The 25015-nt window shown below is 43.1% G+C and overlaps 12 protein-coding genes across 12 annotated transcripts; 6 read left to right on the top strand and 6 right to left on the bottom strand.

The window, feature by feature from the left end:
• Positions 1 to 590: 590 nt before the first annotated feature.
• On the top strand, positions 591 to 950 carry LOC6558816 (protein kreg-1). Its single transcript, XM_001983338.1, has 2 exons — positions 591 to 602; positions 687 to 950. The coding sequence occupies exons 1-2, from the start codon at positions 591 to 593 to the stop codon at positions 948 to 950; spliced, it is 276 nt and encodes a 91-aa protein (XP_001983374.1).
• Positions 951 to 2161: 1211 nt separating this feature from the next.
• LOC6557683 lies at positions 2162 to 2471 on the bottom strand. The gene has a single exon (XM_001983340.2). The coding sequence runs from the start codon at positions 2446 to 2448 to the stop codon at positions 2188 to 2190; it is 261 nt and encodes an 86-aa protein (XP_001983376.1). The 5' UTR covers positions 2449 to 2471; the 3' UTR covers positions 2162 to 2187.
• Positions 2472 to 2856: 385 nt separating this feature from the next.
• Positions 2857 to 3173, top strand: LOC6557792. Its single transcript, XM_001983341.2, has one exon. The coding sequence runs from the start codon at positions 2857 to 2859 to the stop codon at positions 3094 to 3096; it is 240 nt and encodes a 79-aa protein (XP_001983377.1). The 3' UTR covers positions 3097 to 3173.
• A 135-nt stretch (positions 3174 to 3308) lies between these two features.
• On the bottom strand, positions 3309 to 5136 carry LOC6557950 (leucine-rich repeat-containing protein 15). The gene has a single exon (XM_001983342.2). It carries the CDS (start codon positions 5103 to 5105, stop codon positions 3402 to 3404), a length of 1704 nt encoding a protein of 567 aa, XP_001983378.1. The 5' UTR covers positions 5106 to 5136; the 3' UTR covers positions 3309 to 3401.
• Positions 5137 to 6510: 1374 nt separating this feature from the next.
• On the top strand, positions 6511 to 7022 carry LOC6557682 (pupal cuticle protein C1B). Its single transcript, XM_001983343.2, has 2 exons — positions 6511 to 6531; positions 6596 to 7022. Exons 1-2 carry the CDS (start codon positions 6520 to 6522, stop codon positions 6953 to 6955), a joined length of 372 nt encoding a protein of 123 aa, XP_001983379.1. The 5' UTR covers positions 6511 to 6519; the 3' UTR covers positions 6956 to 7022.
• A 1617-nt stretch (positions 7023 to 8639) lies between these two features.
• On the top strand, positions 8640 to 9197 carry LOC6558120. The gene is made up of 2 exons (XM_001983344.2): positions 8640 to 8680; positions 8749 to 9197. The coding sequence occupies exons 1-2, from the start codon at positions 8669 to 8671 to the stop codon at positions 8959 to 8961; spliced, it is 225 nt and encodes a 74-aa protein (XP_001983380.1). The 5' UTR covers positions 8640 to 8668; the 3' UTR covers positions 8962 to 9197.
• A 3505-nt stretch (positions 9198 to 12702) lies between these two features.
• On the top strand, positions 12703 to 13156 carry LOC6557594 (cuticle protein 16.5). The gene is made up of 2 exons (XM_001983345.2): positions 12703 to 12725; positions 12791 to 13156. The coding sequence occupies exons 1-2, from the start codon at positions 12714 to 12716 to the stop codon at positions 13154 to 13156; spliced, it is 378 nt and encodes a 125-aa protein (XP_001983381.1). The 5' UTR covers positions 12703 to 12713.
• A 545-nt stretch (positions 13157 to 13701) lies between these two features.
• Positions 13702 to 14175, bottom strand: LOC6558228 (keratin-associated protein 6-2). The gene is made up of 2 exons (XM_001983346.1): positions 14164 to 14175; positions 13702 to 14100 (listed from the first exon to the last, which is right to left on the bottom strand). The coding sequence occupies exons 1-2, from the start codon at positions 14173 to 14175 to the stop codon at positions 13702 to 13704; spliced, it is 411 nt and encodes a 136-aa protein (XP_001983382.1).
• Positions 14176 to 15810: 1635 nt separating this feature from the next.
• LOC6558769 lies at positions 15811 to 16149 on the top strand. The gene has a single exon (XM_001983347.2). The coding sequence runs from the start codon at positions 15811 to 15813 to the stop codon at positions 16093 to 16095; it is 285 nt and encodes a 94-aa protein (XP_001983383.1). The 3' UTR covers positions 16096 to 16149.
• A 103-nt stretch (positions 16150 to 16252) lies between these two features.
• On the bottom strand, positions 16253 to 16893 carry LOC122322619 (cyclin-dependent kinase inhibitor 1C). The gene is made up of 3 exons (XM_043215560.1): positions 16876 to 16893; positions 16503 to 16813; positions 16253 to 16418 (listed from the first exon to the last, which is right to left on the bottom strand). The coding sequence occupies exons 1-3, from the start codon at positions 16891 to 16893 to the stop codon at positions 16253 to 16255; spliced, it is 495 nt and encodes a 164-aa protein (XP_043071495.1).
• A 2810-nt stretch (positions 16894 to 19703) lies between these two features.
• Positions 19704 to 20308, bottom strand: LOC6558717 (cyclin-dependent kinase inhibitor 1C). The gene is made up of 2 exons (XM_001983350.1): positions 20297 to 20308; positions 19704 to 20234 (listed from the first exon to the last, which is right to left on the bottom strand). Exons 1-2 carry the CDS (start codon positions 20306 to 20308, stop codon positions 19704 to 19706), a joined length of 543 nt encoding a protein of 180 aa, XP_001983386.1.
• Positions 20309 to 22479: 2171 nt separating this feature from the next.
• On the bottom strand, positions 22480 to 23496 carry LOC6558622. The gene is made up of 2 exons (XM_001983351.2): positions 23255 to 23496; positions 22480 to 23166 (listed from the first exon to the last, which is right to left on the bottom strand). The coding sequence occupies exons 1-2, from the start codon at positions 23264 to 23266 to the stop codon at positions 22642 to 22644; spliced, it is 537 nt and encodes a 178-aa protein (XP_001983387.1). The 5' UTR covers positions 23267 to 23496; the 3' UTR covers positions 22480 to 22641.
• Positions 23497 to 25015: the final 1519 nt, after the last annotated feature.

The raw sequence follows: 25015 nt of genomic DNA, 5'->3' as shown, positions 1-25015 counted from the left end.
TATTTTGGTCACTGCTGGTCAGTTGTTGTTGCTTCGCTTGTTGCTGGACATTTGCGCAGCTCCTTGGCTTAAACTGCGCATTTGACCTCGATTTGTTCCTCAAAATCGGTTAAGCGGAAAAACTCAAAAATTTCAACGGATTTATGAGCATACATACAACTAATTTGATTATGGCTCAACAAAGAGATACCTTTAAATATATTATATTGCATCGTATTCATTCTGACTGCTGATTGTCCGCCATACTTCTTCAATTTTCAAGATACTTAAGTGTTCTCATTTTAAAGTGGCAAGCAGCGAAACGACCCAGTGGCAAGTTTGGCTGGCGGTTGTTCAGTGGCTCATTGAGTGTAATTCAAGACGAGAACTTAGTTGCAGTCATTCACTTGCGAAATACGAGCTGGCCAAAAGCCAAACAAAGCCGCTAAGATATCAAAGCCCTCTTGGCACGAAGGTCGCGCGTTCGCTTGCTTGCAACTTGCCACGTTATATAAATGCCACAAGCTGCGTAGCCAATCAACTAGTCGTCTTCTGACAGCTTTGCTCTACAGATCGAGTTTATAGCCCTCAACGCTTTCAACGCCCTCAACATGTTCAAACTGGTAAGTGAATGAATGATTGTAAAAAGGAGCCGCCATTCTTTGGTTGTTTTGCTTATCATTTCGCATTGCAATTAATAATTCCAGTTTATTCTCCTGTCAATTGGCGTCGCCTTCGCTTATGCGGCCCCTGGACTATTGCATTCATCGCCCATCCTGAGCAGCGGCTCCTATCACAACAACCATCTATTCCACCATAACTTGCAGCCGGCGGTGCATGTGGTGCGTCCCGTTTTGACATCTCACAGCGTCGTCCGACCAATCATAAGCAGCCATGGTCATTATGGTCATGGTTATGGTCATGGCTATGGTCATGGCTATGGTCATGGTCACGGCCAGTTGTGGCTCTAAACTGGCCACTTAATCAAATGCCTTAAATAAAATCTTAGCTTGATTGGAATGCAAGAATTCTGTCATTTCATTTTGTTTGACTGTTCTTCGGTTTTGTCGGTTTGTTTCAACTCCATAAGGTATATTGTATTCTTGATTAGCATGAACAAGTTTAGTTTTTTGTTTCTGTTTTCTATAATATAAAATTGATAATTATCGGTATCGTCAATGTGTAAATATATGTATTCTTTATGCTGGTTCGCTTTATGGAGTATCTCCAAGTCGAGCACTCTCCATTTGAAGATTCTATTTAGTTGTAATATTGGTATTAGTTGCGGACGGTATAAAAGTGCCAGCATTAGCTCTTTCAAGCTGCAGTTGTCTCAAAGCTCTCCACTTAAAATGTGGCCAGTAAGTAGGTGTTCGAGTGGTGTTCGAGTTGTGCACAATACTATAGCTTCATCTCTTTCCTAACCAGGTGTGGATCTGTGTGGCGCTGCTGTCACTGAGATTCCCTCAGATGGTGGTTACTTACACATTCATACCCACGCTGCGCATTCCTGTAACGAGCTATCAATTGGAGTTTCGACCACCTCCTGAGGGGCCAAATGAACTACCGTTAAACGATCAGTGGGGCAAGGCGTGTGCCCGTATGGAGGTCTTTAGTAATGTAATTGGTCTGCTCTACTATTTGCAGCCAGACCATTCCAATTCATATCATCATCCTCATTCCTATTCCAATTCCAATTCATATCGCAAATCAACTCCTCGTTCTACTCCTCGTCCTACTCCTCGTCCGACTCCTCGTCCGACTCCTCGTCCCACTCCTCGTCCACACTCAACGACGTACAACATTTTCAAGAAAAAGAAGCCTAAATTTCCGATTGTTCACAGTCTCGGCTTTGGCAATTTTTCCTTCAATCTGGGCTTTAACTTTAATCTGGGTATTGGCCTGAATAGTAGGCATTTTCAAACAAAAAGTCTGAAAACCTAAGGGTTAACGAGCTGAAAAGTGTAGCAGACTCTTAGGCCGCAAGTAAATCTTATTTGATATCGAACATTTTTTCTTGTTTATATTTTGAACTCCTATTTATTTATATATGAGGCCATATCTGAATCTAGATCATTTTTGTAAAATGCAAATCTAAATTAAATGCAACATTTTTTTTTTGAGCTTCGAACTGTTTTCTCTTCTATTTTATTATATTTTTTTTTTCATAATTCTTGATGTAGTTTCGGTGGTTTTCTGTGCAGTTTCCTACTTCCTCAGCAGCAGTGGTGCGGTGTAGGCAGCTGCATAGGGAGAGGCCACATAGGGTGAAGCCACATAAGGGGAGGCCACATAAGGGGATGCCACATAGGGTGCGGCAAAGTTGCCATGATATGATGTGCTGTAGACCGCAGCAGAGGGCGCAGCAGCCACCAGTGGTGCAGAGTAGGCGAGTGGTGCAACTATTCCTGGCTTGGCTGCAACGCAGGCAACCAGAGCGAGCACAACAGCAGCAATGAACTTGAACATGTTGAATTGTTTTTTTTGTGTGGTTTACTTGTCACTGGAACAAATGTAACTGATGTTTAAGCCATCGACTTACCGTTGCTTTTATACTATTATTAAACCCCCTCCAGTTGGACTTACCAATTTGGTTAAGACCTTGCAAGGTTGTGAGCCGAATTCTGTTGCCAAATTGGTAGGCAGCACACGTACGCAGCCCAATTGGAAGCAGTTATATTTTTGTAGGTAATGCGTTGAGCTACCAATTTGTGTCTTTCGAGGTGTTTAAAGTTTAACTCATTAGCTGCGCCTGGCACGCAGTCTAACCCAAGGCTCGCTCCAGCTATTCGACAGTGGGTATAAAATGTCAACGGTGACTAGCTGAAATCATCAGTTCAGTTTCACAGCTTAACAAACAACCAAAACCAATCCAAGATGTTCAAGTTTATCGCTCTCGTCGTGCTCGCTTTGGTGGCCTGCGTTGCTGCCAAGCCAGGACTTCTCGCCTACTCTTCACCCTATGTGGCATCCCCGTATGTGGCATCCCCTTACGTGGCATCCCCATATGTGGCATCTCCTTATGTGGCATCACCCTATGTGGCTTCCCCGTATGTGGCTTCACCCTATGCTGCCGCCTACACTGCAGCCGCTGCTCCTCTGCTGCTCAGGAAGTAGATAAACAAAAATAAAACCCACACGGAAAATATAAGGCTCTGATTGGAAAGCAAAACAAATATAAATAAAACTGAAACTCGGAATCGAATTGTTGCATTTTATCTTCTTATATATTTGCCTGCTGCTTATCATACAAGTGGGCAACAGGAAGTTTATGTTTTTTTTTTATCAGTTTGGACACAGTCGACGGCAGGCGTACATAAATCGAAAGATTTCCTGGTTGCAGACTTCCTTTATTTTGAGTTTTCGATTTATGCTACATACATATATATACATATATATATTAGGCTTAGACTTAGGCTAACTCACAAATTGAGATTTCTATCCATTGTAGCAGTCGATTGAAAGACGATGCTGCTGCGATTGTAGTGGCCAGATCGACGCACCTTGCGAAAACGCAAAATTAGCAAGGCAACAGCTGATATGAGAAATAAACACCCTACGCAATAGGAGAAGAACTTCATGAACTGCAAATGCAGCTCTAGATTCTCTGAATGAGTGCGCAGCAAATCCAGTTGCTTGTGCAGCGCCAGCATTGGCCCATCGAGAGCAGCTGCTGCTGCTGGAACCATTGCTCCTGACTCGGTTATGAAATGTTGACTGATGCAGGAAACATCACGTATGTGCGGTGCCTCCTCAGTGCTGTTGTCAGGCTCGATGTTTAGGGCGACTGTCTCCGTCAGATAGGGTGGAATAAGCAAATGATGCAAATACGAGCAGTTGAAGCGATTCAGTGAGATGCCCAGTTTCTGGAGCAAAGGAAATGCTTGAGAGAAACTGCGATTGCCTTGCAGCTCGCTGAGTGCATTGCCATCCACAAAGAACTGCTTTAGACTGGTCAAGTAGGGCACAAATAAATCAAGATTAAGGCTGGTCAGGTTGTTGAAGGACAAATCCAGTATCTCCAAATACTTCTGCTTGGAGAACATGCCAAACTGCAGCGCTCGAATACCGTTCGAACGTATGTAAAGATTACGCAGTCGTTTCAGCTGATCGAAGGTGCTCACACTCAGGGGCTTAATTGGGTTGTAGGAGATATCCAGATGAAGCAGCGATGTCAAATTGGTAATATTCGCTATGCTCGTCAAGCGATTGCCCCTCAGCTCCAGTGTTTCCAGCTGCAGGGCCTGGTGCATGTAAATCTCGCTGATATTGTTGTAATTGGCCCGCACAAAACGTGTCGCATTGATTGTCAGATTGGTCAGATGATTGTGGTCCAAGTGGAGTTGATGGACAATATTCTTGTTGGTCAGCTGGAAGACATCCAGAGAATTGAATGCCAGCAGCAGGCTCTCCAAACTGGCTGCCTCCGTAAATGTATCCGGATGTATGCGTATCAGTTTATTGTTTGACAGATTCACCTCCTTGATGCGACGCATTCGGTTGAAGACTTCCGGCTGGACATAAGTCAGTAAATTGCTCTCCAGCGTGACCGATTCTAGATACTCGTTATCCTTGAAGATGTCCTTGTGCAGCTCACTTAATCTATTGCCGGTCAGCTGCAGTTTATTGAGAATGTGTAGGCCACAAAAGGCATTCTCACTCAATTGCGATATCCTATTGTATGACAGATCCAAACGCATCAGAGCATTGGCTCCATTGAAGACCGAGGTCTGCACCGAGGTCAGATTGTTATAGCTCAGATTCAGATAGGTCAAGTTGCTCGCAGCACTAAAGGTATTCCTTGTCAGTTCCAATATGCTCGAATACGATACATCGAGGGTCTTTAGATGCGTGAACGTCTCGAATAGATGGAAGGGCACATAGAGCAATGTCGAATCGTAGAATTTCATGAACTTGACCATATTCCCGGGCAGAAAGTTCTTCACAACAACATTCTGACTGTGCGTGACTATGAATCCGGTGACGGTGCAGAATGCTTCACTGGCATCCATGTATATGTGCTGCTCGAATTCATCGCAGCTTAAATAGACGTCTCCCGCCAGCACACGACGGCTGTGCGCCAGGACGAACAGGACGAACGGCAACCAAACATGACGCATATGCATTGTGAACCGACCGAAACGAAGACTTTTTGCAGACTGTAAGCAATATTTCGCACTTAATAATCATGTAAAGGGTTATATTATATATAAATATGTATATATATTTAATGATTGCTTTCTTCTTTTTATATTCGACACCCTTTTTAAATTGCTTGAATGCGGCATGATAAATCGAGAGAGGGTCTGCAGTATATTCAGCAGCAATCAAGAACTGTTTATTCTCAAGTAGGATATATATGTGGTTACATATATCTTATCGCATAATAAACTTAAGTAAGTTGAATTGTCTCATCGAAATAAAAAAGTATAACAAATGGGACTTATTACGAATGTGTGTTTTGATTCTGCAGGCCTGGCTACAGGGCACCTTCCAGTTGTAACACTATCGCTTAGCGCATTCCGACTTATTTCAGTTACATTGGCTGCCGATAAGAAATGTCGGTCTGCGCTCTGTTCTCTGTTCCGTTTATGTTTCACTGCTCCTCCGCTCTTCTCCATGTCTGCTCCCCTTTTCTCCGATAACAGGCAAAGATGTTTCTTCTTTGCGGCGTGAGTTAGAGAACAGAGATGATAGCTGGCACGGGCTGGAGCTGTTGTATGAGATGCTGACAACATTTGATCCATTGAGCCGCTTAGGCGTGCAACATGACGATGCAATCGATGTCATGTAACATAGATTATAGGTCCATGCTGTTGCCACACATGCCACATGCCATAACCATAACAAAAGTCGCGACACATTCTCCGATTGCAATTGTTTGTCGGCTGGCCTAAAAAATCAGCATTGCATAAGTTAATTGCACAGTCATGGGACGACCTTGAAATCAAATCCGATTAAATGCGCCAACGTGCCTCCAGTCTCTTGCCACACCGCCCACTCGCCCACAACCCCATCCTCAAGTTGAAGTGCAAAGTGCATCCTGCGCATGCAATTGTGTGATAAATCATTTCATTTAAATGCCAACGACTTGGGTTGCTGGTCACTCCGTTCACAAGGGCAGGTCAGTTAACTGAACGCATAAATTTAATCGGAACAGCTACTGTTTGTTGTATATTGTATTTTGTATATATTGTATATAGCTTCTTCTGTTTTTTGTTTTTGGTGGGCTGCCTTCAAAACGCACCGCGACAATTTTTATAGGCTCACATTTGGGCTACGTGCTCAACATGACCAAGCAAAGACCTCAGCTCCAGTTCCAGCCGCTTCATCTGGGCACGTAGCTAATTTGAATTTTCGTCTTTTTTTATTTTTGATTTTTGCATTCCTCTGCGCTTCTAATTTTCATTTTTTTGGCGTCTATAGAATCACTCAAATCAAAATATCTAAAGTGTCGCTTTGTTTTCGCGAACTATAAAAATGCAGGCGCCCAACTTGAAGGCATAGTCTACTTTGATAGCTCTACGGAATCATTTCAACATGTTCAAACTGGTGCGTTCAACAAATCGAATGGATTTTTGGTGGGATGGTTAACTTATTGCTTCTTTTATTGTAGTCTGCTGCCATTTGCTTTGTGCTCGCCTGCAGCCTCGTTGAGGCGAAGCCTGCTGTCCTGGTCAATGCTGCTCCAGCGGGTGTGGTGACTGCAACCAGCTCCCAGTATGTGGCACGCAACTTCAATGGCATCGCTGCCGCTCCAATTGTTGCTGCCGCCTACACTGCTCCAGTTGCAACTGCCGCATACACTGCACCCGTTGCTGCCGCATACACTGCACCCGTTGCTGCCGCATATACTGCACCCGTTGCTGCCGCATACACTGCTCCAGTGGCTGCCGCCTACGCCTCCCCCGTTGCTGCTGCTTACACAGCGAACGTTGCCTATCCCTATACCGCTGCCTACGCCACATACGTTTAAATGACTCATCTCATTCACACGGCTGGACTCGTTTTTTTTAAATAAAAAAATTGCTCAAAGGAAATAACTTGATTTTGGCTTTTAAGGAAATATATCATTGCTTAAAGTAGGAATTTTCAGAAGCAAGATTTAAGATTTCATTGCTTAAAGGCTTAGGACGAATAGCGGTATACATATTTGCTTAAAGTGTGAAGAAGATTGGATCTTATTCAATTGGATCTGATCCATTTATTTCCTATATTTATTGCTTGACTTATCTATCGTTATTTGTCTAAATGTATCAAAAAGACTACTGGTGCTTGTGGAAAGCGGATCTATTATTTATCTAGTCTCCTCTTTCGTTTTCGTTCTAATTAAATGAAATATTTCAGTTGCTGCCTTGTAATTAAATTATCTGAATATTGGCTGAGTCTTTAGAAGTATAAGAAAAATAACCAATTCTATGATAGACAACTAACATAAGCGACAGGTAATTTATTCAACGAGATTTGACACTAAACCGGCGAATATTCCGAGTTTAAATATCTCTTTACTGATCGTATAATTTATAGCTATAAACTTGGTGTACAAACGTCTACATAATTAAATTACCACACTGTCCATTTATTGTGCTATCAAGCCCAATATTTTGAATAATAATATGGAGATCGCTGATTATAATCCAAAGTAATTAGCAGTTATATTTGGTCACATTGCAATAAAGTAACAATATTAAACTTAACAACGACAACAACGCGTTTTCGCAACGATTTGCAATTTTTGTATTGCTAGAGATTCTGATTGTGCCATCCACTTGCTGCCTGCCTGGCAGCAGTTGTAATTGCTTGCAGGTTGTCCAGCAGCTGCTTGCTGTGAGAAGCTGCAGTGCAAGGCGCAAATGGCGCCTACACAGCTGGGCAGGATGAGGCAGGCAGTGCAGAGTGGGCAACTGGTTAAGCGATCTTCCGGACAGGATTGACAACAGCAACAGTGACAACAGCAACTAGGAGAGCAGTTTGGATCACTTTGAACGACTGCTTTATGGTCATCTTTCGTAATGATCTGACAGGTTGTCGCATCCGCCACATTGATCATTTGCGTCTTATCCGTTGATCTGCGCTTGAAACTCAGCAATTTTTTGTACATTTTTGTATTGATTGTGTTCTAGGTGCTTTCCACTGATCGAATGAAACAGCATGTGAGGCAGTCGCTTAGCTTTATAAATTCGCTTTAGTGTCCGGCAGTGATGTGTGGGAGTGGGTCACAAACCAAAGTAATCTATACATATAGTAAGTATGTCTCATATTGACGTATGTGGTATGCGGAGCACGTGCAGCCATCGAACCACGGCTCGATTTGTTGATCACTGCTTTATTTTTTGTTTGTTTTTCTGTTGTCGTCACGCGTTTAAAAATACTCATTGCCTAGTAGGCCTGCCCTCGCTGCTCTCCGTCCTCCCTTCAGCCGTGTAATGAAACTAAAAGTAAAGTGCAAATTTTGTCGCCGAGATTCTCCTTGGCGTCAATTGATTGGCAGGCAAGAGCATCCATCTGGACAGCGGGGTCTGGTGGTGCATAATAATTATTATTATATTTCTTTGCTTGAGTTTTAGGGTTTCATTGAGTTTTCGTATATAAGTTCGTGCATTTTTAACTGCTGGCATCAGTCAAGTTCTTCAGAACAAACCGATAAGCAGCTCAAGCAAACAACAACCAAAACAAAAAACACTTCAAAATGTTCAAATTCGTAAGTTGAAAATTTTTGATTATAGTTTGTATATTGCTATATGGATAACTATATTATTCATCCCTTAGTTCGCTCTGTGCCTGTTCGCCATTGTCGCCTGTGTGGCCGCCAAGCCTGCTGTTGTTGCTGCACCACTGGCCTACAGCGCTTACACCGCTGCACCACTGGCTGCCTACTCGTCTCCCTACACCGCTGCTTACACTGCTGCTGCCTATCCCTACTCGGCTTATCCCTATGCTGCTGCCTACTCTGCATACCCCTATGCCGCCTACTACCGTTGAACAAACCACTGAGTGACCGCTGGCACCACAACAACGACAACCCCACAATACCTATATGTGTTCTAATCCTGCTCTTGATTAACTTCACGCAATTCATGCCTAACTTGCTCCTGTCTTGGTTTTTGTTTCACCCATTTTGATTTTTATTTTGATTTTCTAGTATTATGTGAGGTTTGAAGAGCAACGCTGAAGGAATATTATTGTTATATAAATAAATGCATTTTGCGTAAAACGTATTACTATTATTTTCTTATTATTATTTGAGCCACCAGAGCCTGGATCAGTCGGAAATTGACATCTTTTCTATTTTTGCAGTAAATAAGGAAACTAACTGAGAAAGGAAACGGGTCAACATGTTTTTTCCAGCTGCTATTGCATTTTAACCTTTGACTTAAGGGCACAGCGGGTCAGTTAGCTGCGCACCTCCCGTAGCCTATACACGATTTCTATTTTTATTTGCAACACAATTAAAATGCGCAGTTAGCAGCCGCAAATGTATGTATATAAAAAGATATATATATATATATATATATATATATATTTTATAAACGTACTTGCAACTAAAGAGTTTGAATGGCGGGCACGTAAGCCAAGTGGCCAAGTTTGTGACTGCTCTGAGTTTTGTGAATCATTCAATTATGATAATATAAAACACAGAAGGCAGCTACTGTTTTAAGTTCCAGGAAGTGACTAAGCTTTTTGCATAATCGTAAAGTATATCAAATAATTTATGGTTTTGGTTAGGATTTGATGGTCTTGCCTTGTTTCACATCGTTTTTTGAGTGTGGTAGTAAACCAACGAAAATACCTGTCCCTGGTTTTTGTGCGTGAGCATTGCCAATATTTCAATTATTCATTGCGGGTAAACAGTTTAGTTTGTCGTAGGCCGTTGCTATTAGTCGTGTTTATAATCGAGTCATGCAGCTATTTTCAATCATAATCAAGTCTCAATAAAACAATCGGGCATTGCATTCAACACGTGCCACAAAGGCGAACAAACAACATCCTACATTGGACCCTGGAAGCAGCACAGTTCATTGGCATTCGAGGATGACATTGAAGCGGTGCATAATCCTTTTGCTTCACTGCTGTCCCTTTTACACTGATTTCTATTTGTTCGCTTCAGGCATAATAATAAATATACCCTACACAAGGATATGAAGCAGCAAAATACATCTAAGAATGTGTATAAAAATAATAGTTGACATATAAAATGAAGAAATATTAGAAGGTATGAAAGAATCTGTGGGAATTATAGATGCATGATTCCAGTCAAGGTAAAATTCAAATGGGAGAATTCCAAATTGGAATTGGAACTATAAATAATTTGCAGTTTCGGGATTTCTTAATCTACCTTTGACATTCAAAACTCTCAAAACTCGAAACTCGTTAATTTTATGCTGTTGCTAGTTAAGTAATAATATTTTATGTTTATCAACATTATTTTTGAAATTTGAATTATTTAAATAGGATATTCAAGCTGCGGCACTCCAGCGATATCGTTGCTAGCTGGTTTTTAATTGAAATGTGGCGCAGTTGTTGCGTGTGGCAGCAACAGCTTGCCTGCTACAATTTGCTGAGCTCTCTGTGTGCTTCTTAGTTCGTGCCTCTTCCAGCTTCTAGCTTGGTGCATTTAATTAAAAGGCGCCACTTGAAAACAGAGTTTTTTTTTCTTATCTCAGCAATCTACATATTTTTGCGGGCGTTGCCACTCCTTGTTTGCAGCAAGTGCGCATTAATCATACGCCGCGTGGTACAGCCAATTTTGCTGAACAAAATGCATTGCATTAAATGTTAATGTCGACTTTGCCTGCAAATTAAATCAAATGTCGATGTTTTGCATGATTCTTAACGCCTACAAATTGGAATTAAAATGCCTGCTCAACTAAATTAAACACAGGGCGAACCGACCACGCCCAGTGGAACGCCTTTGTAATTGCCACAATGCTTAAGGTTGTTAACAATATTTCCCAGACAGCTAGTTTAATGTGCGATCGCACGTTTTAATCAGCTTTTGGGCTGGCTCACTTTTTTTTCGTAAATGACTACAGTGCCGTTGGTCAGTTAATGGCCAACTATTGAGCAACTGCCGAACAACCAAATTCAAGCACACTTGAATATTAATTCGTCGCGTTGCATAAGTGACAAATATTTAATTGACTCTAATTTTGTTCGCACACTGTATGTTAGGAAACCGGCTAAAAGCAAAAAATAAATAAAAAATAGAGAACTTGGTCTATTAAGGTAGCCAAAACAAATCGCCCACTTGCTGTGTGCAATTTTGTTTCGCATGGGCGTAAGTTACGCATAATCACAGTACCAAGTTTCGAGTCTCAGCCTCTCCATTGTCACCTGAATGCCTTTCCATTTGCTCGAGGGTGTGGACAGGCAGGGGGACGAAGGGGATGAGGGGGTAACTAAGATTTACGCAGCCATTTTCGAGTTGCTCCGCAGGGCGTTCCAAGTGGCCTAGTGGCGGGTTGAGGGTGAACAGCTAGCCAGCAGGCAGGCAGCCACTTTAAAAGCTTACGTAAAGTGTAACGTCTGAGTTATGCGTGCGGAGAGGAGGTGGCAGAGGGGGTTAGAGAGGAAGGGGGCTGCCCACCAATTAACTGTCAGCTTCATGTATTAGAATTATTACAAACAACATTGTGCATTGTGCTCGCCTAGCTTTGATAGCTATGAATTTATGATTGCATTTAAAGTTTAATACAGTGGCGTAGCCAAAGGGGGTGACTCGACTGTGCCCCTCTTAGGCGTTGACCTTGCCACACCGCTGACTGAGTAGCAGTTGCAGCCGCTAGGCCCGAGACAACGATCAGTTATCGACAACTGACTGCCCTAGATAAGTTAATAGAAGTCCGGCTCAAGCAATCAGCTTAACAACAGCGATTTATGACAATTACACTGAGCGAAAAGCTTCGAACTAGACGAGAATTTTGAGTAGACAATGAAAGGATTGAAGGATTCGCTGCAGCTTGAGCGAAAGTACTTTAGTGAAAGAATTTTTGGGTTTGGAGTCGAACTATTCGTATTTTAAAGGTAATTCAAAACTCCTATGAAAGTTGAATTGATTCATTATTCTCTTGAATTTAAAATTCTTTTCTTGAATGCAGTTTCTCTACGTATAAGTGCTGAAACAAAGCATTTAGCCGAACGGTGTAATTAAGACTTTATCTTTGGAAATCATGCTAAATGGCCAATTTACTCATTGCGCTTACCATTCGCTTAGTAAGCTATAAAAAACGCACTACGCACCGTGCACCACGCAGCATGCACTATGCCGCATGCACCACCGTCGACCAGTTCTTAAATGTTTTTGGGAAAACTCGTTCAACTGCAATTCCGTCTTTTTTTTCTCACAGATTCCATGATATGACTTAGTCTATATACAAAATAATATAAACAGTCACATATATATATATATTATATTCATTGCACCGGGCAGCCCAAAGCATCCGCATTGGCCGTGTTGAAGTTTTTGGGCGGGTCTGCAGCACACCACTGGCTGACTGCCCCCTGCCCCATGCCACCATCTGTGCCCAAGTGCACTTTGCATGCACACGAAGTTTCGCAGCCTCGCAACAAAAGTAAAAGTGCAACTTGGGCCCGTTCTCGTGCCGGCTGCGATTTGGTTTTTTGGGCCTGACTTGATTTGGCTATAAAAGCATTTGAACCCAGTTAGTTGGCATTATTAAACGTTGTGTTCTCGCCTCGAGTAAATCAGCAAAAACTCCATAACTCCTTGCAACATGTTCAAATATGTAAGTTGCCTCTCGGATGTTGCACGAAATATGATGAATAACGCTGCCAACTCCCAACTTCTTAGTTCGTTTTCGCCGTCATCTGCTTGGCCAGTGCTGCAGCTGCTCCGGGCTACTTGGGTGGCTTGCATGGAGCTCCGGCTCTGGGTCTGGCTGCTGCTCCGGCCATCTCTTATGGCCACTCTATTGCCGCACCTTCGTATGCCTCGTATGGCTTGGGTCACAGCTATGCTGCGCCTGCTCTCTCTCACTATGGACTCGGGCCCAGGATTAGCTATTCGGCTCCAGCTTTGTCGCACGCACCACTCGCCTTGTCGCACGGACCACTCGCCTTGTCGCACGCACCACTTGGTCTGTCTCATGGTGCCCCACTGGGTCTCGGCTACAAATCCTATGCTGCTCCTGCCTTGAGCCTCGGCCATGGCTGGTAAGGATCAGTATATTTGTATTTGCTTAAACTGTATTTCTTTTTGTCTGTTAAGAACTTTCTCATCCAATTTGTCCAGTTCTGCGAGAAAGTGAATTCGAATTTTAAAATTATATTTCTTATTGATCGAAGCAAACAGTGTGTGCATTTGCATTATTTATTTATTGATAATTTCAATTTAATTGAGTTGGGGTGTGAACTTTTTCATAATCACTTTGTCGACAACTGAGTAAATGTGAATTTCAAATTCAAATTTCAAAAGTATAAAATATATATTTGTTATTGCTGGAAGCAAATACTGCGCAATTGCCAACATCTTTTTAATACCTGAACGAATTAAAAATGTATTGATAAATTGACATTTCGAATTTAAAGTTGAAAAGACCTTTTCAGATTCGTTGCTTCAATTTAAATGTTTCAAAAATGTATTAGATCTCAAGTGAGTTACGAATTTATTGATGGATTGATTCGATTGATTAATGCTAAGTTTTAGAAACTGACTCGATTACAACTCTCTTTCTCTCATGCTTTTAAGCGCTACGGATTTGCTTACCAGCCATGTCCATAGCCATAGCCCAGACCCAGTCCCAGGCCTAGACCATGCCCATAGAGACCGTGACCATAGCCGCCCAGATAACCATGTCCCAGACCTAAACCATAGCCGCCCAGATAGCTTTTGCCAATGATGGTCTTGGTAATGATGGGCGCTGCAATCGTCTTGATGATGGGCGCATGGTAGCCAATGCCCAATCCTAATCCAAGTCCGTGATAGCCACCATGATAGCCGCCATAGTATCCACCATAGCCCAGATAATCATGTCCCAGACCAATACTAGGCGAAGGCGCTGGAGCAGGAGCTGGTTCAGGAGCTGGTTCAGGAGCGGGAACAGGTTCAGGCGCTGGGGCTGCCAGGCAGCCAGCCAAGCAGAGTGTCGCGATCAAGAAAATCTGCAAGATCAGAGTTGTGCATAAGCTGAGTAATGTGTAGTTGCAAGTTTGTGAGTTACTTACTGCTTTATACATTTTGACTTGTCCCCTTGTCGATTGGTGTCCACGTCAGTCTTCCACAGCAGTGTGGCTAGTGCGTTTGTGCCGCTACATTTGCCACAAGCTTGCGTCTTTTATATAAAAGCGAGTGCGGTGGCAGTTGCGGCTAAATGTCTGTTGACTCCTAAATTGGATATCGATGATCTAATGGGTAACTTCATTTGGACAATACTTGGCTGTCTCGGTTTGATCCACATTACGTGTATTATTTGGTCAAAGACATTTCACCCAGTTCTGACTGAATGCAATACGCAACTCTATTTCTTTTTTTTTTTGGCACTCACTCGCATATTTTCGTAAATTGGCTAAGGTGTTGAACTAAAGCATGCAGCAAAATCACACGCCACAGTCTGGGGCTGCGGCTGTTGCTGCTGCTGCAAGTGAGTCCAGTTTTGGGCGTGGCTATTTTATATGTTGGCTAAGTTAACAACACTGTTGCGTGTCGTTTGGCTGTGGCGCCGCCAAATGTTGCCGCTCTTGTGCGCAGCAGCAGCTGATGGCCTTTGCCAGAATCGATTGACCGCAACAACAACAACAAAACACGAAAATTACATACATTTGAATAAGGTCAATGAGCTGCCACAGAGACTCTCGTGACGCAATAATTTATGTATAAAGAGCAGATTAAGCAGATTAAGTTAGGCCAGCCAAAGAATCAATCCTCGATGCCTGAAGTGCTGTTCGTTAAGAGATTGGCCAATCCATCGACGTTTTGAGATAATAAACCAAAGCAAATAACAAAACCTACCAAAAACCCAGAAAAAAATCCAAACGACTAGCTAATGATCAACGTTAAATATAAATCAGATGACAATCATATGCGACATCGTGATACCCTTTTAACTGTAAATAAATACTTTGTTCAGGTATTATATTTCATATTTGCAAATTTGTTCATCAGATTCGATCGATTTAAAAAGTCTCATCAAAAATTAAACTGCTGTTCAGTTTAAATCGCAAATCGTTGTTCTATCTGTCACTAAATAGTTTATGAAAAATCGTGCACTTTATAAACTTTTGATCTACAAATGACTTTGAAAAAGAAGAAACTCTTTTCAATAGCTTTCATCGCACTTTGCGATCGTTGATCCCAATCCAAAACTACATATATGATGGGATATTCATATTTACTCTCAACAATTTAACGCGACATATTGGACACTTTAAAGTCAATTTTTAATGTGTAGAGGGTATCATAAAAATCTGAAATTACATTCATAAGATCTTCAAAAGAGTCACTGACACTTTGATAAACCACAGCAGAGCAGACTATAGCAGCAACAACAGCAGTGAGATAGCGACGTGTTTAAACTTGAACTTGAAAACGAGTTTTTGGGAATTCGTGTGAGTGGAGTAGAGTGGTGGAGATTGTTTACTGTAGTGTGTAGTGTGTGTGTGTGTGTGTGTGTGTGTAACTGTGCAGTCTGAGTGTGAACTGTGTGTTGCAACTGGTTCCCGGTCTGGGAAAAAATGCAGCCTGTTCATAAACCGGTTCAAGATGCCACCCAGCTTCTAACTGTACATGAGCAGGCCCCAAGAAGTTGTCGCTTATGCCTCTGCTTAGTCGAGGTGCGGTCAGAAACTGAGACACATCAGCAGAAAACTCCCAGAATGCGTGACCACATATTTCATGTAGTGTGTCTTGTGCTCATAGTGCTGCAGCAGACAGAGGCTGCCACTCTGGTGTATCATCAGCCCACTGCAGTTGTCTATCATCAGCCATCAGTCATCCATCATCGTGGCGAGGCAGAGCAGCAACATCCTGGCTACACCATTGTGGCGCCACTGACAAAGATCGCACATGTTACCTACGATTCGGTGCCTATCTCCCACACACCCTTCGAGCATGTGCCCCTCTTCCAGCGGATCGGACATGTGAAGAGTGTGCGACTCTAAATGAGTGAGATGAACTTGAATCCGAATTAAGTTTAGCCATCGAAATAAAGTGAATATTTGTACAATTTATTCGCCAGGCATTTTTGCTTTGCTAGTGTGATTTGGATTGGGCTAAGTCGGTTTTTTTGTTTTGTTTAAGTCTAAGGATTCCATGTCTCTAGAAGAAGTAAGGCGAAGGCGCGAACTTAGGTCCCACAGCCAAGGGAGCAGGCACTGGAGCAGCAAAAGGCGCAGCAGCTGGCAGACCAAATCTAGCTGGTGCAGCAAAGCCTAGAGGAGCGGGGGCAGCAAAGCCCAAGGGTGCAGCGAGAGGAGCAGGAGCCAAGGCAGGAGCAGCAGCCAGAGGCGCAGGTGCCAGAGCAGGAGCAGCAAAAGCGTGAGCATGGGCTCCGGCCCAAGCTGGAGCAGCAAAGGCTACCTTTGGTGGCGCAGCAAGGGCAACTGGGGCAGGTGCAGCAAAGGCTGGAGCTGGAGCCCAAGCAGGAGCAGCAAATGCAACCCTTGGTGGTGCAGCGAGGGCAACCGGAGCAGGTACTGGAGCTGCCAGAGCAACTGGTGCGACTGGTGGAGCTACCGGGAAGGCCACAGCATGGTTAATCCGATGGGCATTAAAGCTGGAGGCATAGGGTGCCACAACTCCAGCGGTGGCCAGTGGCACAGGTGCAGCAGCGAAGGGCAGCAAACCAGCCTGGGCGCCAGCCACGCACAGAGCAACGAGCTGCAATCAAAGGAACGCATTGAAACCACATCCTTTTGGCCACGGATAAAAACACAACTTACCATAATTTTGGCGAACATTTTGCTTGGATTTTAGTTTTTGGTGTTTGGTGGTTTGTTTGAGTGCTAACAATGCTTTGATGTCAAATTGTCAAATGCTCGCCGTTTTTATAATTCTCGCAGACTGTATTGGGTGGTTGTGGTGGGGCATACCAAAGTGCCGAAATAAACACCACTCTTGCAAGACTTTCTACATATGGGGCTGTGCCGTGCGAAGGGCGTTCACTGTACTTAATAATCAATTGGCCGCTTGTTACGTATTACCGTATAATCGACACCCACTTTCATAATTGCACGCCAAAAGGCCAAGCCAAGACCACCCGCCCTCTGTCCGCACCACTAGACCCTACCGCTTAGCCCCACTGGCCGATATTTCCCGTTGGGCGGTTGGGCAAGTTTTCGTTTTCGTTTTATGTATGTATGTTTTTATTTGGTGGCATCGATATTCACCTACTAATGAGTCGCATTTAACCGACGTGACCATCCAAGTGGTTACTCTTCTCTGTCTCTTTCTCTCTCTCTCTCTCTCTCTCTCTCGATCTCTTTTCTCTTTCCCTCTTGCTTTTAATTGTTATTCAATTTCTTCATTGCAATTGTCGCGTGTTCAACAGTCTTCACTTCTTCTCCCTCTCTTTCTCCCTCTCACTTTATTTCCCTTAGTTCACTGCCACTTTCCGTGTTCGGAATTCCTGATTTATCAGCTTGCATTCAACACAATCCAACATGTAAATCTTAATATGCCAATATACTCAATACCAATAGCGACAGAATTAACAATAATATATAGATTCAAATGCACATTCATCTAGATAGAATGTTGCCTATTATGGGGAGCTCCTTTCTTTACGAAAACTCCTTGATATTTAAACATGGTTCTTCTCTGAACTCAGTGCTTCCAGCCATTACTTATTGCATTAAGAAAATTTTGATCTCGTTTTTGGTTTTCGTATTTTATATTTAATTGCATAATTTAACGATATTGTATAATTTTCTACACGACTCAAAACTTCTTTGGTTTGATTATGATGATATTCAAATAGACTCCTCCAATTCTTTTCAGTTGCTTAAAAAAGTTTGTGATGATGATGATGATGTGCCAGCTTCAGAGGCAGAGCGCGCAGATGAGCGTGTGGTGCAGACAAAAGCTTGGGGAAAGCGTAGCCAATGGAGACGTGATGGGTGGTTCTCTTTGGGCCGGGTATTACGCGATATCTGGGCGCAAATGGCACAGCTTCGATCACTGGCGGCAGCACCTGTGTCACCGTGGGCGGCGGCAGCACATGTGTCACAGTGGGTGGCGGCAGCACATGTGTCACAGTGGGTGGCGGCAGCACTTGTGTCACTGTCGGTGGCGGCAGCACATGTGTTACCTGTGTCACCTGAAGCTCAGCTGTTGGCAGCAGATGAGTGTGAACCGCCGGTGGCAGCAGCGGTGCAGGAGCGAGTGGTGCAGGCTCTGCCCAAATAGGTGCAGGCGCTAGAGGAGCGGGTGCAGGCCACAGAGGTGCTGGAGCGAGTGGAGCGGGTGCAGGCCATGTTGTTGCTGGAGCGAGTGGTGCTGGTGCAGGCCAAGCAGCTGCCGGAGGTAAAGGAGCAGGTGCTGGCCAAAGTGGTGCTGATGCTGGAGGAGGCAGATAGGATTCGTGTAACTGCAGCGGAGCTGCATAATCCACATGATCCGGCAGTGGGTGATGCAGTGGCTCTAAGTGATTGAAATGATGGTCGAAATGATCAAAATGGTGCGAAGGCTTAGCCTCAATGCAAACCAAAGCCAAAGCCAAAACGAAAGTCTGGGAAGAAAAGAAAGGAATTGAGTTAGAGGATCTTACAGACTTTGCTACACAGTAGCTTACCAATTTCAGCTGCCACATCTTGTTAGGAGTCTTGTGGTAGATAATGTGGGGTGTGCTGTCCTTGCGCTCAGTTGCCAACGACCGCTCAAGTCGAAGAGATGGCTAACAATGATTGACCATGGGTCTGGGCCATTAATTTATAGTGTCAATTGTCTAGCCCTATAGCCTCAATCATATTTGGCCACTGGCCAATTTAAACGTGCACCTCTTCACTTTCGTTTGTTGTGCAGCAAGTGAACCACACTCCGCAAATGCACCACACCCCGTCGGCGTCTCGTTTTTGGTTAGCCGATGTAGTAACTGCCTTAAATCGTGACTTTGTTGCCGTCGTCACAAACTTACATTTGTTTACAAGTCGCTTGTTTTGGTGCTGGCTTGAATGGGGGACCAATTACTTCTTGCACCGCTCGATATTATATAATAAATACTGGACTGTTGTGTCTGCGGTCCCAAAATAGAAATCGCTTATGACATCCATAATAAAATATGGGCGATCAATAAAATATTGCCTGGCATGATAGACGATCAAATTTAAGGAATGCACATTTTAAGTCTTCGCATATAGGCCAAACAAAAAGTGGGTATTCAAGGATGAGGTAGGTAAGGTTAGAGTAGAGTTCAGGTAGAGGTAAGATCAGTCTATTTAAGAGCAAGAATAAAAATATACTTCAAAGTTCGCAACGTTAAGTTGCTTTAGTTAAGGTTTCAGTTTTAATTTCCCTTCTCGTCTGTAAGACACCAAGAGGTTGTCTCAACTTCCACAATATTTAATGCTGAAATTTACAAATCTCCTATTCAAAATTTGCTTAAAATATTAAAACCAACTAGTAATTAATAAGAAGTCTTTCGTAGATATTTCCATACTTTTCCATTTTTAAGAAGACATAAACACATCTCAATGGTTATTAGTTTGTAATCATGATTTTATTTATATAAAATTCGCTAAGAAAAACAATTCAGATCTTTAAAGACATGTGTCTAGGCCACAACTGGAGCTGGGGCGGCAAAGCTGTAGGGTGCAGCAAAGGGGGCAGCAAAGGGGGCAGCAAAGGGTGCAGCGGCATAAGGGGCAGCAAAGGGTGCAGCGGCATAGGGTGCAGCAAGAGGAGCGCCGAAAGTGTAGGGTGCAGCATAGGGCGAAGCCAGAGCAGCAGCGTAAGGTGAAGCGAGATGAGCACCCAGTGGGGCAGCCAGAGGAGCGTTCAGTGGGGCAGCCAGAGGAGCGCCCAGTGGGGCAGCCAGTGGTGCAGCAGCGTAGGGAGCGGCAGCGTAGGCAGCCGGAATGCCGGAAACATAGCGGCTGGAGTAGGGTGGAGTCAGCTCGAAGGGTGCAGTGGTGTAGGAGGACTGAGTGCCATCATAGTTGTTGCGCACATCCACCTGGCTGCTGCCGCCAGCTGCATACAGTGGTGCATTCGCATAGGCCAGTGGTGCAGCGAGTGGTGCGGCAAGTGGTGCAACGACGCCAGGCTTAGCCAAGGCGCAAGCAACGAGAGCGGCAATGATGAGCTAAAAGTAAATGCAGGAAGTCAAGGAATGGAAGTTTGCCAGGAATTTCTTAACCAACTTACGAATTTGAACATGTTTGCTGTTGTGGTTGACAAGTGTGAACTGTTAATGTCTGTTATAGGCCATTACTGCGCCTTATATAGCCACTCAATGCACCGCTGAGCCACCTATTCTGCTCGAGTTTTCCTTATGCATATATTTTTGGTCGCTTCTTCTTTACTAAAGCATTACGTGTTTAGCCTTTGGTAGTGGCCCAAATTAATGCCACCACCACCTGCAGTAGTAGGAAGTCCAAATCAGACTCAATCGCTTCGTGCAATTTCGCAAAATGCTACAATTTGTATGCAGACACTAGCTTCGAGTGGGTCACAAGCGTTTGGCCACAATTTAAAGCGGTTGCCAATTGGCGGTGCTTTTAGCCCCATTTCAATCCAAAGGTGGGCTATAAAATGCGTGTTGTTTCGCAAATGTCGCATTAGTGCTTTTAATGGCCAGCCATTAAATATTTCAATTGGAGCGCACCGCATCATAAATTAGCACTCGCATCCCTGCAACGACCTTGAGGCAACTTCGTCGAGCCAACAGGATGTGCCTGTGGTTTCTGTGCCTGAGTTCGGCGCATCTGTTTAAGTCATCATTCAGCGCCTCTAATTGGCCTGAACTCAACAGCCAGCGAACAGCTTAAACCGGCTATCGGGTTTAATGAGCAATTTTTGCTTACGATTTCTGCTTATGATTGTGGTTCTCGCTGGTCGTCCATCGCCGGCATTCGGTGGGTCACGTGCTGCCGACGAATACTACTTCGTCATCATTAGCATCACAGTATCATTATCATCATCATCATTAGCATCAGCAACTTCTTATTTCGCCGACGTTGTCCCCTCTGCTTTTTGCAGTCTTCTTTTTTTCCTTTTTCATTTTGAGTGGATGATGAATTCAAGGCCTCGCCAGATGATCCGCTCAAGTGATCTGTGCTCGGTGCTAACTACCTGCTCCCCACGCATGTAACTGTATCCGCATTTTTATACCCTGTACACACAGAATACTCAAGCATCGGGTATGAAAATGTTTATTTTCAACTCAAATATTTGTGATAGAAGTTGATCTTTCCATGTCTTCGGCTCTCCTCATAGCTTTTCTGATGTAAATTTGTTTAGAGTCAGTTTCTTTACTTTAGAAAATAAATACAACAGCTTTATTGGATTTTTATATAAATATGTATATAAACAGAGATATGATTATTGTGCATAAGCTGAATTTCATAATTTTGCTTTAAGCACACTTTATTTCAAACGATAAAAGACCTACTAATCACTCTATAAGGTCGCACTTTGACAAGGGTATTATAATTTCGATATCCAAACCCTACTCAGAGATTGGATTAATGCAGCAACCTCGCGCTTCTTAGATTTGTAATCAATTCCTGAGTGCAACCGATTTGGAGTTCTTCTACCAGTTTTGGTTTAAGCCATTAATGGTTATGCGGAATTCTTGAGATATGCCGCTCACTTCCTCGACGCCTGCTTGAAAAAAGAGAAACCGTTACTCAATACAAACATACCCCTACGTAAGCGCCAATTTTAAATACTTATTAACTTGGAATCTATTTGTTTGTTTATCAGATTTAGCAGCTGTTATTCCAGTTATATTAAAAAGCAGTTTGCTCTAAGATGAATAGAAATTAGAGTGCCGTTCGCTGATTAATCTCACATCCGTTGAAATAGCTTAGTGTCCGGTTGAGCGATGGGGCAGCTCCACGGGGTGGGAGGTGTATCAAATAGTGGTAGATATACGTCTAGTAAATCAATGCCAAGTTTAAGGCCTTACGATCAACTCCTCGAGCTTTAAAATAACTCTTGAATCTTGCTTATATGCAAATGAGAAGACGCTAATTGTTTTTTTGTTGTATTATTGAAGATTTGCCGAACCCTCCGCACTCCCAACTACCTCTCTCCCTGAGTATAAAAAACATTGATCTTTGATAAGTAGCAGCAGCAGCAGCAACAGCAACATCAACAGCAGCTGGGGAGTGAAAGGTGCGATCGATGTATGAAGACGTCTTTTGTCGGTTGGTGACCTTCTAATCGACTTATATGCAAATGCAACATATACAAGAGATTTGTAGTGGCAATGGATAAAACATGATTGGGATATATGATTGGTAATAGGCCGCCACATAAATCCAATTTAAAATGTATCTTTTTGTAGCTACAGAAATTCACGAGAGGTTCGCTTGAATGGCAAGTAGCTTTTACTTTATTTTTTTTTTGAGCATATTTCGAGGTATTCACTATCAATGATTCACAGAGTGATATTTAAACAGTCAGTTGGCTCTGTGGTTTTAACTAAATATTTAAATATAAACTAAGATTGAAGCTTAACAAATACATGAGTGTATGTGGTGTCACTAGCGCCGCTGAATTTGCGCCGTTCCATAGGAGGTAAGTCCGGTAGTGTGCGGCAGTGTGGCGTATGAGGCACCTGCCTGCAACGGCAGATGTGCCACATTCAGGGGCATCGCTCCGAAGGGCACCGGCAGCTTCAGATTCAGTGAGTTGCTATCCGATAAAGTCGATGTCGAACCTATCGAACGGCCCTTCGCTGAAACTGTTGCTTGTAGTGGTGCGGAGCCAGCTGCCTTGTTGCCATTACCATTGATACCATTGCCAAAGACATAACCACTACGGGTCAGCACCTGGGTAAAGGCCACATGCTCCAGCGACGGATCCACAAATTGTCGTGCAATCTGCTGATGCGAGCGTGGCCGCTGTTGTTCTTGCAGTTGGATACGTGGTGTTGGATAGTGATAGGCGCCCAACTGGGAGCTCGGTGAGTTTGAGTAATCCAGATGCGACACGTCCGCCAGCACCACAGTCAGCGTCAGCATTAGCTGCAGCGCCAGTCCGATGAGCAGCAGATAAACCACAGATTTCTGAAAGAAACCGTTAGACATTAGAGCCCACTCAACAAACACAAACACAGAAAAAGAGAGAGCGAGAGAGAGAGAGAGCTACACTCACATTTGAATGCATTTTTATTCTTTTGGTTGGCTTCACTTGCACTTTCAACACGAGTGTTTCGTATACGATTCGTTCGTGATTCGATTCCGCGATTGTTTTCTCTCTGTTGTGGACGGACGCAGCTTTTCGAGCTGATTAAAATTTGTGCGCCAGCTGAAGATGCTTTTTATACGGCAGATATACTAACTCAACAGCTGAGCTTCTGCTCAATTCTGCCCTGTCGCAGAGAGGTGCAGGTGAGCAGCAGCTCTCGACCAGTCAAACAATCAAACAGTCGAGACGAGTCGACCAGTCCAACCTCAACAGTGTGAGCTGCTGTCAAACATCTCGTGTGTTTCGACTAGCACATACCCTGCTTGAGAAGATTCAGCTTTTGTGCTAAGCGCTAAACCTGAAAATCCGAGGGGTGCCTGGTGGTGAGTATAACCTGATTGAGTTCATCAGAATATCTGTGTCTTATAAATTCGATAAGAAAAGACAGCTCCATTAGTGATAGAAAGCTTGACTGTCAAGATACTTAAATCATAATGAACCATATAAATGAATGTTATGGTTGCATAGATTGCTGTTAGCAGGTAATAAATTTAATTTTTAATCAAATATGCAATTAGCATAATTTGAAGACACCTTCAAAATCTTTACAGGTTTACAGGGTAAAAATCAAAATGCGTTAGCTGACTTTGTCGCCGCTGCTGGCGGCATGGAATGTTTTTTTTTTTTTTGGCTTTCAGCTGCGTTGTTGACTCTCTGACGGAATATTGGCTCTTAGCACGCTGAGCCAAATGCTTTAACTTATTAATTCTGCTTCTGTTTTACAGTTGTTGCTTTTTTGTTTTTACTTTTTGTATGTTGCTTCAATTCGAAGCAGTTGTCGTCGTCGCGACGACTGCAGCTCAGTTGTGTTGTTATCTTGTGACTGTGTTTATTTATCTGTGCTAAGTTGTTGGCTCTTTTCATGAGCTGTTTTGCCATTTGCTGTTATTGCTTCTTTAGCTTTAGATGTGTTGTGTTGAGTAGCGTCTCTTTTGATAATATTTGGTTTGCCTTGCATATAAATCAATCTTGGCCAGTCCGATTGGCATCCGAACTATGTAACTGGCCGCAGTGAGCTATTCAAGCAGACAGCAAGACAGCCAGACAGACGGTCAGTCAGTTTGTCAGTCAGTCAGGGTCGTGACCAAGGGGGTCACAGTTTTCGGAAGCAGCTGCTAATGTAAAATACTAATTGTTCCGATCTGATGGGCATTTCATTTATATTTATTTATTTATAAACGTTTGCATAATCATTTGAATTTTTTAAATAACATAAATAATATATATATAAATATTCAAATACTAGGCCATACAGAATCAGGTATGTTTACCTCGTACGCTAAACAGCTTTGGTTTATTCATTAATCTAATTAATTAATTTTTATTATCAAACTAATAGCTGAATACAAAAATTTATTGTACAAAATGTACGATTTATCTAAGATCAGTTTATAGATGATTTGCATATTCTCCCCTGTTTTAATTGATTATATTGCGAATTAAGTGTGACTGATCTAAGGCAGTCCCCTCCCAATGCACGCCCCTGATTTGGCTATAACTGCCAAAACAAAAATAAATAACAAAGTGGCAAAAACAACGACTACAACAATGTCGACACCTTGCAAGCATGTTGAGTATTTGAACATTTGAACATTTAAGCATTTGAGCAGTTTGGGTTTATTAAATACAAATCGATAGTCATGTGACACCGGCTGCGGTACGAATACA

The sequence above is a fragment of the Drosophila grimshawi genome, unplaced genomic scaffold (genome assembly GCF_018153295.1).
Source record: "Drosophila grimshawi isolate 15287-2541.00 unplaced genomic scaffold, ASM1815329v1 contig_44, whole genome shotgun sequence".
In the NCBI taxonomy this organism is placed as follows: Eukaryota; Metazoa; Arthropoda; class Insecta; order Diptera; family Drosophilidae; genus Drosophila; species Drosophila grimshawi.
Note: the sequence above shows the minus strand (reverse complement) of the source record. Positions and strands in the feature narration are given on the sequence as shown.